At 37.0% G+C, this 13,141-nt stretch overlaps 1 protein-coding gene across 4 annotated transcripts in view; it reads left to right on the plus strand.

The window, feature by feature from the left end:
- The window catches only part of ADGRG2 (adhesion G protein-coupled receptor G2), a 59,001-nt gene that overhangs the window by 3,840 nt on the left and 42,020 nt on the right, over positions 1–13,141 (plus strand). For all 4 annotated transcript variants that reach the window (XM_054627746.2, XM_077172638.1, XM_077172630.1 and 1 more), the window contains exon 2: positions 7,294–7,412. In XM_054627746.2, coding sequence (XP_054483721.2) covers positions 7,295–7,412 — 118 coding nt within the window. In that variant the 5' untranslated portion in view covers position 7,294. The remainder of the gene's footprint in view (positions 1–7,293; positions 7,413–13,141) is intronic.

Genomic DNA, 13,141 nt, shown 5'->3' on the forward strand with positions numbered 1-13,141 from the left:
GTGAACACATAACAAATCTTATCTTTTACTGATACTTTTAATGGTCAAAATATTCTCTTAGTAAGTCCCTTTCTTTAGAGAAAAGAGGACTGTGCCTCTCTGCCTGGATTTATTAGCCATTTGGGCATGCCTGATTGTGAATGCTGCTAAATTCCCTGTTTAAGTTCTAAGTTCCCAAGCAGACTTTGAATACCTTTGTTTCTTTTGCACCAAACTAATTATGAACAGAAACTGACTGAATGGGCTTCTGATGGGCTTCATGCTTTGAAGTGACTTTGTTCCTCCATTATTTATTCATAGCATAGTCCGTGTATTCATATAAGTTGGATGAAAATGCTTTCCTTTTTCACTCTCATCTATGTTTTGGCAAGTCAGCAATGTGGTGATTGTGGTTTATTTCTGAGAAGGCAAATAACTTTGTTATGGAGGTGATGATGGTGAAAAAAAACATTTGGAGTGTAGTTGTACAAAGTAATTTTTTGAGCTTATACATTTGTGGAGGGACACACAGGAATGGTTCAGATTTAAAGAAATTTTTCTGGAGCTGCTTTCAAGTCATCTACTCACCTGTGTGATGACTTTCAAGTGTTTATGAATGTTTGCTCTTGACTAACTTGTTTCAGTTGTAGTAGTCTAACATGGCAATGGTACCATCTCTTGTTCCTCTGCAGACACTTACACTGAGCCCTGAGGAGGAGAAGTGCTAAAGGAGGCCAGAATGCTGTTCTGGCATAACCCTGTTTCCTAGAATGTCCTGATAGGGGTTCCCTAAATATTTACCCCATGTGGAGACTGAAGTGCCAACATGACTGTATTTCCTTAGGCTGTGTAGGGTAGTGGTGCCCTATTCTATATTAGACTTTTAGTGGGACTTTGGAAGATGTTTGCCTCAGTGCAGCCATCCTTCCAAACTGATGAGTTCTATCTCTGTGGTACAAGCTGTTGGTTTTGGTCATTGGGCTGTTGACTGAAAGAGTCTGAGAGACTGCTATAAACCACCCCCCACCCCCCTCTTTCAAAAAAAAACCTCTACCAAATTCTGTGCTTCTTAGCTAGCTGAGAAATTTTAATTTCCAAGTGCAAGATCCAAGAGACCTGTTAAGTCCATGAAGTGAAGCTTAGGATGAAATCACAGTATAATTTCTTTTTTAGGATGTTGCTATTCAAGCCAAGAGAGCTTGGAAAAGAGAGCAGGGAAGAAAAGTGTAAACTGAGCAGAAACAACTATTTACTTTTTATTTTCCTTCACTTACAGTAAGATGAAACTTTCAGAACTCTTTTTTTTTTTTAAAGTAGGAAAATTGAAAGCATGAGCTGGACAATCTTTTTTTTGGCATGCCTGGCGCTCACCTGACTCCTCATAGCCTGCTTAAATTGTTCACTGATACAAATATTTGAGGTTAAGAAAAGTCTTTGTCCTTCTCTCTTTCTTTCTGCATCTTTGTATTCATCTTAGTAGCTGAATACAAAGGTTTATGAAAACTTTTTGTGTACTTTTTTGTGGTTATATATCTATATACCCTTTCTCTTGCTTTTATATGGCTCAAGGTGCATGCATAGTGTTCTTTTAATCTTTTCTGACGTGCCGACCTTTGAGTGGTCTTCTACTCTGCAGAACACTTCTTGTTGTTTCCCCCCTCCATTAAACCTATATATTCCATACCCCAAAGTGTTAGGGAAAATGTAAACAACCTGTCTGAAGTTGAAATCATCAGACTTGTGCCAAACATAAATACTTTTATTGCATCTCTGTTTGTTGTGCTTCATCTATACTTTGTAAACTCTTTTAAGAGGGAACCTGCTCAGGCATTGTCAGTGAAGGGCTTTTTCGTTTGCTCTGGAATTAATAGAGGGTGTGAGTAAAGCTGTGCTCTTGAGGGAATACACCATGCAGACAAGGATTTCCTGGACAGTGTAAAACTTTTATAAGAGCTAGAGAAAGGTCTCTTGCTGATCTCCCAGGTGAGAATTGGATATGAGGAGGTGAAACATTTCCAGTCTGGGTAAGAGGGAACAAAACAAAACAAAAATTGCCCCCTGTCCTATTTTTGCACTATATAGAGCACAAGTTGCTGTATAAGAGAATTAAGTACTAAAAGTGCAGGTTTTTTTGGCCCTGAGGTCCATAATGGAGAGCCATGAAATAACATATTCAACTCCTGAATCCACTTACACAGGCCTAAGTGATTAAGTTTGCACTTTTACATGAATCTAAGGGGAGATCTGTGAGTTGAAGTGAAGGCAGACCTTGGTTTGCACAGCTGGGCACTTATAAAATAAAATATATTAAAAAGTTATTCTAATGATAATATCCTGCAGCAGTTGAAAGGCTAAACAAAGGAGTGGATTTCACAGAGAGTTCATCCTCCAGTTCTCTGAAGAACTCAATCAACCAACTGAGTTTTGCAGATGACTGATGTCTGTGCTTAAGTGGCTTGTTGCTCACTGTAAGCCAACTTATAAAGAAGTAAAATATTTACTATCTTTGAAAACAGTAATGATTTATGTCAGGAGGAAGGTCCTTGAACTTGAACACATTACTGTTACAGTCTTAGAAAAAGCTGGTGTTTTACATAAAGTGACTAAATGAACATGGTGACTATATAGAGTACAGTTTTTACAGATGTGATTAAGACTAGAGAAAATTATTGAAAATCAAATTATTATCAGACAATAATATTCCTATTACTGTCTTCTGGAAAAACACATAAAAAACCCCCATGGAGCAGCATTTTGAACTCAATGGTGCTACTTCTGCTGTTAAGTCAGTAAATTCTGTATATGCCAAGATTTACTGTGACACAATAGTTTCCAACATAAGCGTCCTCCCTATTACATCTAAGTTGCTTCAGCCAAAAATTAAAAATAACATGAAAACTTCACTGCATTTTGGTTCCAGTCTGGAAAATATAAGGAGTTGATGGAAGAAGTCTACAGTCTTATATTCTGAAAGGAAAGACATCAAGAAGTTTTCATACCTGGGCAGTTTGATGTATTTCTCTTGCTTGTTTTAACCTTTTGTCACCTGGTATAGACTTGAATAAGGCTGAATATCACAGAAGAGCAGCCAGAAGCTTACCATTCATTATTATCCTCCTCCTAAGATGTAGCTTCTATAAATTTGGGAAATATTGTTATTGAAATCTACAATCTTAATAGGGGATGAAAACAGAAGATTGAGTGAGACCCAAAGACCATGGATGAAATAAGTGTGGCTTAAACAAAGCAGTTTGAGGTGCAGCAGTAGACAGCATGATTGGAAGCAAATGAATGATTGTTTTGGGCCATGATTTCCAGCATAAGTTTCTGTAACCAGCTGTTTATGCATTGGCAGTGAGAACCTGCTCTGGCTAAACCTTAGCATAAAAGAACTAATAGTTTATTAAATGTTAAAGATTGCCAGAAAATACGTATTTTCAACACGAATTGTGAAATTTGGATGTGAAATTTTTCCAAAAATGATGTAACAAAATATGTTACAGAACACAACTGCTGTATTTATGTTTTTCACTTTCTTTGGCTTTAGTCCTATGAAAATATATCTGCTGTACTGCAAGGCAAGCAGTTGTTGAAGGTAAATGCTACATGTCTTGAAATGTCACCTATGGGTGCACACTTGGAAAGTAGTAAAGTGAAATAGCAGGGCATGAGCTAATTATTGTTAATGATAGGAATTAAAACTCCTTTTTTGTACCATCTTCTTGTCTTTGTTTCCACTAACCTCTGTAATTTGCAAAGAGTGTGATATTAATGCAGAACTGTGACCTGTATAACAAAACAGACAAACAAAAAAATTCCAATTTTTCAAAATATGTTTGTTCATTTGTTTTAAGAAAAACGCTCTCAATTATAGTTTGACTTTCAAATTAATAAGATGGTGTGAAATGTTGTACGACCTGGGTACAAGGTTGTCATTGGTCAAAATAAGACACTCTTCGTGGAGAGCAAACAGGACATAACAGATTTATGCCTGAGCCTTTAATTTCTATTTTCTGAATTTTCATTTTTTTCTGCTGATCATAAATAAATGTTTTCTATTGTCATTTCAGACACTTAGCTCTTTGTGAATAAAAACCACTTAGTTGTAACTGAGAAAGTGAAGCCAGCTGGTTACATCTTTACCTGAAGTCTGTGCACAGAATTCTTTCCCAGACTTGGGTGGCTCAGTAACTATTGTACTTAATTAGATTTGCTTGATATACATGTGAAAATTTTTCATCCTGCTGCAAAAGCTATGCATAATTATGCTGGGCTCCCTGAATCACACTATATTCATCTATTATGAAGAAGAATACAAATGTTCATTTGAACACGTGAGCAAATTAATAACAAATGAAAAGAATCCCTTATGCCTAATTCTGTAATGTTCACAACTATAAATCTGCAATTCCATTACTGTTCAGGATCATTAAGAATGAAGATTTAGGATTCTAATACAGAAAAGGGCTCAAATAATTTTGAGAAGAACATAATGACCAAATGTTTTGGAATGTATCATATGATCTTTATTTGAATAGATATGGTGAAATTCTATTTTATATCTTGCTTTTTTAATTAAAAAAGTACCAAAGATAGCAGCATGTTTTTCTTTAGTAGTGTCTAAACAACTTTGTTGCAAAAATAAAGGAACACAAATGTTACTTTCCCAACTCTTATAATTGTATATTTTATCTAAACATTGGAACAAGTCTTGAACTAGTGTAGCTGTTCAAAGTCTTGCAAAAAGTCAGTTGAGCTGACCGTGTTAGTATTTCACTTTATATTCCTGTTATCTGGATTTTATTGCTTTGCCTGGGATCATTAATTTTCCTTCATAGCTTTGAATAGTTTTGGAGTTCTTGATGTGACTGTGTTCAGTCAGCAAGAAGCTCTGACTCTGTCCCTACTTGTCTTTGCCAGGCCCATCTCTTGGAGTGAGTACAATGTCAAAAAACCCCAGATGAGACAAAAACCTAAATGTACAGAAAGTATTTTTTACAGCCTTTTGTTTAAACACTGGGCAAATATTAACAAAGCTCCCTCTGAAATGCCAGAGTGAGAGGAAGGTCCATTCAAACTCCTCAGGGCTACAGAGTGCTCAGGCAGGGCTGGAGTCAGTACCAGGAATTTCTTGGCTCCTGTACTCAAATTTAGGCTTTTGTAATGCGGTTTTTATTTCTGGGGGTGGGACACTAACATCATTGTCTAATGAGCTCTGCCAAACAAAACAGAAGGCATGCTTGGTGGTTCAGGAGTAAACCTCTGTCCTAGTCAGCTCATTTCATGTGCATCTGTTTGCAGGGCTGAGGCTTAAGGAGAAAACAAAAGCAGGGAATGTAGGAGTGTTCCCAATCAGTATCATATGTGGCACAAAGCAAGCAGCTTGCCTCATTACTTACCAGCATCAATGGCTACATTTGTGGGTGCCCCTGAGTATTTTTGGGCTCCATCCCATTCCCTTTTCAACTCTTGATGTCTAGATAGTAGAGAAAAGGGATGCTGGAAATTTTGTTTGTTTTGTTGTCTAAATACATCACTATGGATGGGTGGTTTAGTGTACAAAAGATTTCCTCATGAAATAGAAGAACAGATATGCAGCTTGGTTTTGCTTGGAAATGACCTAATTTGAGCCTAGACTGCAAAATGTAAGTAAACAAAGAAAGGAAACAGTTTTTGGATGAGCATCTCTTTTAACCCTAGGAAAATTACATTGTAAATGCACAGTCCTTGAAATTGTCAGATATATTTAAGCACAACAATTTTCATTATCAGGTTCTTAGGATAATTAATTTAATTCTGCTTCTCAGGTTGCTGATGGAACAACTTTATAAATACATGATTTTTAGGCATTCAGAGAAGCAAGCTGAGGACAGGTTTGAACATGTTTCCTGGGGATCTTTAGAAAGCTAGCCCATCATTGACATTTCTGGCCTTTTGTTACTTGTTTTTGTTTGGTTTTGATCTGTTCCTGCATAGAAATGTGTATATTAGGTATGACTATTGTTTCAGCATGTGATTTATTTTGTCAGCTATTTTTATTTCTTAGAAGTATTGCATGTTGCAATTCTTGAAAACACTGGCAACAATGTTGCAGTGCTCTTTATTTTTAAAAAGCCTTTGCTTTAGGTTTCTATGTTATGTTGTTATATGTTTATAATTTATTTGCACATAAGTTTAATAAATTTTTGAAGTCAATTACTTAGCAACTTCACTGTTTCTTAGTTTATTCCTGTGGCACTTCGCTGGCAGAGTTCAGCCCATAGTAACCATTGCAAATTCATAAATATTTACATTTGTGTGAATCTTTCAAAAACATTACATTTTAGCCCCAACCTTAAAAAAAATATAAAACTCCTGTAAGAGTTCACCATTTAGCAAGTGCCTGAAAAGAAGGGAAGCTACTGCAGCCTGACACAGCCTGAGCAGAAGTTCAGTGCAGTTTGTGAGCAGTGTTAGTGCTAACCAAGGCACTTGCACATGCACCCAACTTGTGATGGCCAAGTTAAACTTCTGGTGTCAGGCAGAATGCTCTGATCCACCCTAAAGCTGATACATGGAAGATATTCCATATGTAAAATTTACTGCTTTGCATGTTTCAATAATCAGCTACAGAATCACTTGCCACTATGTATCTAAACTTTTTTGTATAGGAAAAAGCACTTGAATGTTTCTTTCAGCATGTAGAATATTTAGATGCACCTTTTTTAAAAAAGATCTTAAAAAATATTTCACAGAAGTGTATCTCTTATAACAGAAAGGTGGACAAACCAGGTTTTCATTATATTGTTCATGAACTTGCTGCCCACAGTGATTTGTGGCTGTTAAAGTGTCACATGAGAGAATGTGTGGGTAAAGGACTGAAGAGATGCTTTCTTACATACTTACTGAGATTAATAAAGCTTTTGGACAACCTTTCTATGATTGCTCTGTCAGCTTTTGTTTGGGTTTTATGTTGTGTGCGAATCTTTTGGAGGGGTTTGTTAATTTGTTTTTCAAATGCTGAAAGTCTTATTTGTGCAAGAAGTCATGGCTATGCTCTGATGTATTTGTAGTCTTTGGAGAATTAGAGCTTGGATGGGTTTTCTTTGGTTTTGGTTTTTTTTTTTTTTTTCCTTTCAGCAAAGGGGAATCTCTTTCTCTCTTAATGTCTTGGCAATATACAGAGTATCTGTGCATTTCTGTGCAATATATACCCAATAGTATAACAGGGTTGAGAAGATTTATGCTCATGTTGGAAACATATTTTGTCATAATGTCCATACACCTACATGTTTTCTAGTCATTGTGGTTTATTTATTTATCTGTTTCTTCTAGAATGGTTGCTTGGGGAAAACAGCACTGCTGTGTTGGCAGAATACAGGATATTTTCTTGAGATTCAGGATTGTTCAAGCAGTCCTTTTACTTCAGTTGTTCTTGGCTACAGCAAGCAAAGGTAAGAGAATTTTTTCCTGATTGGTCTAGTGTTGGTATTCCAAATAAATACCATTAGACTTGATGAATAGGACTTTTGAATATATTCAACCAGGCAAGTTTTTGCCTCTTGAAAACAAGAGGAAAAACTGTCACTAACAAGAAATGAAACACTTGGTGCTTAGCATTTTGGATGCTTTGTATGTTTTCATAAAATGTCATTGGTAGTACTTCTTCTAGGCTGTGGATGAGGAGAGAACCAAAACACAATTTGTAATAACAAGACAAATTATTTTATTACTGGGTTTTTTTTGAGCTGGAAGTGTTACTAATTTCAGAACATGTTGTTAAATCTTTTACACTGCTCTTACAAAACCACCACAAGATCTTTTGAGCTTTGCAGTATTTAGGGCGTATGTGAGTGTAGAACATCTGCATTGATCTTGGTTGTGGTTCTGAATATGGCTAAGGAAATGGTAGTAAGGCCCAAAACATGTAACAGAAATGAAGTATTTGAATGTGGCAGTTTATTCTCTTTATGTAACAGTAAATGAAAAATAAATTGATAAGGTTCTTGTGGAAAACTGACATGGGGATGCTTTTGTCTAAGGTTAAGTAAAATAAAATGAGGTAAAATAATTTGTGTTTTTTCATGGCTGAAAAATTTCAGTTTTTTCTGTAAACTGATGGTTAGTCTGTTACTGCTCTGGACCTCAGCTGATAAAGATAACAGTGCTTGTCATTCATACAGCTTCCTTATGTCAATAATGTGTAGTGCATTTATCTTGTTACTAATGTGCTTAGTGTATTAAAAAATGTGAGTGTTTTTTGCTGTGTGCTTAATGGCTAGTTTCAGAACCTTCTTTCTGTGTCATGGCATGTTATTTAAGTCAGAACTTACAGTTCTGATTTACTGCCTTATTTTTTTTAATTTAAGTGTGCCTGCTTAATGATGTTGTACAACCAATGAGGTTTTATGGGTTACAGACTAGACTAATTTTGACTCTAATTCTCTAGATACAGTGACTTTTGCAAAATGTTTCTATTGAGACAGAATCTGAGATTCAGGTGATAAACCTGCTGCTAAGATGGAGAGGTGTTAACCTCTTGCACTTTAAATAGTCAAAAGAACAGAGCTGCTCAGCAGATGGACAGATGTCATAGAAGAGTTTTTCCAGGGAAAATTTACTGTATCTAAAGTTCTGAGGAAACAAGCAAAGAGGGATTTCATTTTTCACCTTTGTGTCACTTAAAACTGTCATTAATCATCAAAGAAAGCTAAACTGACACAAGAGTGTGTTTATGTTTCCCCCCTCTTTTATTGGGGTGTTTTGGTTTTAGGCTGTTAGCAGTTAGTAGTATCAGCAGCATCTCTACTCAGTTCTCTCCTCATCTGAGGTATCAAGGTATTTTTGTGTTCTCCAAAAAATATGAAAAGGGAAGAACTTCCTGTGTTCTCTTTGATGCTCAGGATGCTGGATAAGGTGATGTTGTTTATCCCCAGCTAAACAAATAGGACTGTGAATGAAAAGGAGGGATGAAATTGATTTTGGGGAAACAGTACTTAGCTTCAGATTTTTAAAGTATTCAACAGAATCAAGTGACCCACACATAGAAAGTTTAGAGTTTTAGGCTTTTTATAAAAAACAGTTATGAGCTCCAGATAGAATACGCGAGTATACAAGAGTCTTTTGACGTCATTTTAGCGGACTGTAGCGAGCCAAATGCATCACAGGTGGCAAACACTTGCAAGGAAGTTAATAACTACTGTTACTAGTTAAAAGCCAGATTGTACAGACATATAAACTTGTGACTATTTTTATTCAAGAGAATACCTGACTGTATTAATGCTCAGCTGTATACTGATCCAGAGGCTATTAGTAATATGAGGAAAATAACACTGGTGCTCATGTACTGAGAGAATCTGCTCCCGTAGGTCTAATTCTTAATACCTACCTAATTCTTAATACCTAATGGCTATCTCTTGTAATGATAACAATTATCACTGTCTAAAAATGTTTAGAAAAAAGAAAGAGATGCATTTTGGGTTTATATTGTCATTCTCAGAAAATTAATTTTAAACATTTAGAAGCATGTGCGTACATTTCAGGATTTCTTTTAGAGCTTAAGAGAACATGCTTGTTAAATACATGTTTTTAGCTTAAGTGAGGGCAAAACCCCCAGGTTTTGCATCTCTTAGAGATAAGTATAGTAAGAATAAAAAATTTTCAGTTCTGAAAAGGCTTATGTGCCCAAATACAGCAAAAGACATTGAACAGTCAGCCCATGATTACTACTGAAAGGAGTTTCCTTCACTCCAAATTGTGGTTTTGTTTTGTTCTGTTTTTTGGGGTTTTTTTGGTTTTTTGTTTGTTTGTTTGTTTGGGGTTTTTTGTTGTTGTTGGTTTTTGTGGTTTTTTGTTTGTTTGGCTTTTGTTTTGTTTTTAATTATTATTGTTATTTATATTTATCTTACTCTGGATTTATCTTACTCTGGAGCTGTTTGAAGCATTCTTCTCATTATGCTCCCTTTTCTGTGCTGTGAAGGTGTGTTCATGGCTACTTTTCTGAATTTGTTGCATTGTCTGCATGCAAGGAGACTCCAGGAATGGCTCTGTTAGAGCACAGGCAGTTCCAGCTCCTCGGTTCCATGGTCAAGCGTGGGTCACAGCCCGCAACCACCATTGCTCGAGAAAGTCAGTGATGATTAACAGATCTTCTAAAGGCTTTACTGTAACGTCATCTCTTGCTTACAATGCATCCACCCACATGGCAAGGAGACTTATTCAAGATAATACTGATAATTAATTTCTAACATAATGCTGTACTGCACTTACTTGGAACAACAAAGTGCATTTTCTGACTATGATTACAATTTCCTTTCTGCTTTTTCAGCATTCTTTCGGTAGATAAAGCATATTAAAATTTCCAGCCTTGCAACAATTCAGATAGTATTGGTTTCCATTCTCTTAATTTTGGCATCACTTTTTGGCACTTTTTTTAATGATTGTTTAGAGCAAAGTGGGCCATCTTTCCAGTTTCCAGAAGGGTAGACCTTTATATGTAAACACTTTTCTTAGTTTAAATTAATTCTTCAGGCTTTGCATATTGATCAACAGCAGTCTTTTTGGATTATATAAAGCAGACCAGAAGAATCATCAGCAGATTGATGTCATTTTGCATAATTTCTCTTGGCTGTCTTACAACTGTTTTTCATCTACAAGTTTGTGTCCTCTCTGGCTCCCTTGACAACTTTGAAGTCCCAATTCCCCTAAAGAATGTAAAAGAAATTAGCAGCCCTTTAATTCACTATTGGCATATCAACACTGCTTTAATGCTTAACATGAAATCAAGCCTCTCTCAGAATTCCTTCACTTCCCAATCCAAGTCTGCTGATGATACTTCAAGTTTTGATTAGTATTTTTGCTCAGGAATGGAATTCCAGTCTGTCAATTTGGATAGTTAACAGTAACTTCAAGTTTTGAAGCTGTGTCAGGAAACTTCCCTTACCAGTCAATTTCTACTTAATAATGAAAGACTTGAGCAATTTTTTTTTATTTGGAAAGACTGTGTCACCAGTATTGGCATGTAACTAGCTGGCTATTTCCTTTATAAAATTGGTTTCCTTATGACCTGTCCATGCTGTCAGATGGACATCTGTTTTAATTTTACTTAAAAAGGTAGGTATATTTGAGCCCCCATTTTGAAAAATTTCATATTCTGTGACACTTTCCCCTCCCATCCAGTCTCCCTCATCGAGCTTTTAAGTAATTTTAAAAATTAGTTTTCCATACTGAAGTATTCTTAGCTGGGTATCCCACATTTTGCTTTCAGACTCTGACAAATGGCCAAACTGAATGAGTGAATTCATGCTGCAGGATTAGGCAGGGGAGGCTTGCTGTTGGGTCAAGTATGCTTTTCTTCTCCTTTGCCATTTAGAACCAGTCTAAGTATTAACTCACCATTCAGAATCCACCATCTGCTAGTTACGATTTTCACCTAATTTTAGCCTGTGCCCAGAGAGCTTTTGTTTGGTCTATGGCCTTGCATGGCACTTCTGTCATGTATTTTGAACTTCAGGAATGATTCCAGGTTGTGAAAAATGCCTGCAAGCTTCTGCTAGTTAGCATCACAGAGAGACTCTCAGATCTATAGGATGCAACAAGAATAGGTATCAATGACTTTCCATGAAACTGGATTGATGTATTTTCTGTTTCAAATGTTTCTGGTAGCTTGTACCTATCAAGTTGCACTTGGAAGTTAGGAACTTTCTCCTTGTTTTTCCTTGTTGCTATTGAAAAACAAATTTGGGAGCCTGGAGGTCAAGAGACAGAAAATTTGTCAGAACTGGTCTGATGAAAACTGGCACTCTGGTTGCCTGAGCACATTACAGAAGAACTGGCTGTGATCTTGACAGCTAACTAGGACTATGAACATAACCTGCCCTGGAAAAAAACCCTGATCCAAGTTGCCTGGAAGTTTTTCTTCTTACAGAGGAGCTAATGGAAAAGGTTTTTTCCTATGTTGGACGATCTTTTTCTGCTTTTTAACCCTGACCAACCATGATTAATCCCATACATCCTCTGGAGCGTTCATAAAAGCTCTGCATATATTGATAAATAATTACTTCCTTAAAGGTGTCAGTAGTGTGTTCTCTTGCACTGGCTGAACGTCTAACAGGCTGTTTCATTTTTCTGTTGTTCCATTTCATGTTCCAAAGGAACTTTTTCTTATTTTGTTGCTGCTGTGTACACCATAAAGCAAGCAGCCATGATATGATTATGCAATTAAGTGTGCATCTTTCCACAAAATAAGATTCATCTGCAAAGAGTTCACATCTACAACCACAAAAGTCTGTCCTTTCCTGTACTGGAACAATGAAAGAAATGAGGCACCTACAAGAATTGAGCAGTTAGAATCAAGTTTCAGTGTTTGAGGCATTGTCTGGAACTACTTGTTATATAGGGAAGGTGCCGACTGGACCTTTTGTTTATGAACAAAGAGGGTTGATGGATGATGTGATGGTTGGAGGCCTCAGCAATTACAAAATTATTAGCTTTTGATTTTTGGAGACTTAAGGAGGGGACTCAGCAGAACTGCCACCTTGGACTTCTGGAAGGGAGAATTTGGCATGTTTAGGGGATTGGTTGACGGAGTCCTTTGGGAAGCAGCCCTGAAGGGCAAAGGAGTCCAGGAAGGCTGGACTTCTACTTCAAGAAGGAATTCTCAAAGGGGCAGAAGCAGTTCAAAGCAGCAGAAGATGAGCCAGTGGGGAAGATGATCAGCCTAGCTGAACAGAGAACTTTGGCTGGAACTCAGGAAAGAAGAGTTTATGACCTTTGGAAGAAGGGGCAGGAAACTCAGGAGGACTACAAGGATGCCTTAAGGTTAGGCAAGGAGAAAATCAGAAGGGCCAAAAAACACAAGTAAAATTTAATCTGGCTACTGCCATAAAACCAAAAATATTTGTATAAATACTTCAACAAGAAAAGGGCGAAGGAGAATCTCCAGCCTTTATTGGGGTAAAGGGGAAATGTGGTGACAAAGGGTGAGGAAAAGGCTGGTGTACTTCATGCTTTCTTTGCCTTAGTCTCAGAGTACCCAGCCCCTTGAGCTGGAAGACAGGGATGAGGAGCAGAATATAGCCTCAGTTGTATGAGGTTCAACCCAGCCAAGTACCAGGTCCTGTGTTTGGGTCACAGCAACCCCATACAGCACTACAGGCTTGGGGAAGAGTGGCTGGAAAACTGC

This window comes from Agelaius phoeniceus, chromosome 2, assembly GCF_051311805.1.
Source record: "Agelaius phoeniceus isolate bAgePho1 chromosome 2, bAgePho1.hap1, whole genome shotgun sequence".
NCBI lineage: Eukaryota > Metazoa > Chordata > Aves > Passeriformes > Icteridae > Agelaius > Agelaius phoeniceus.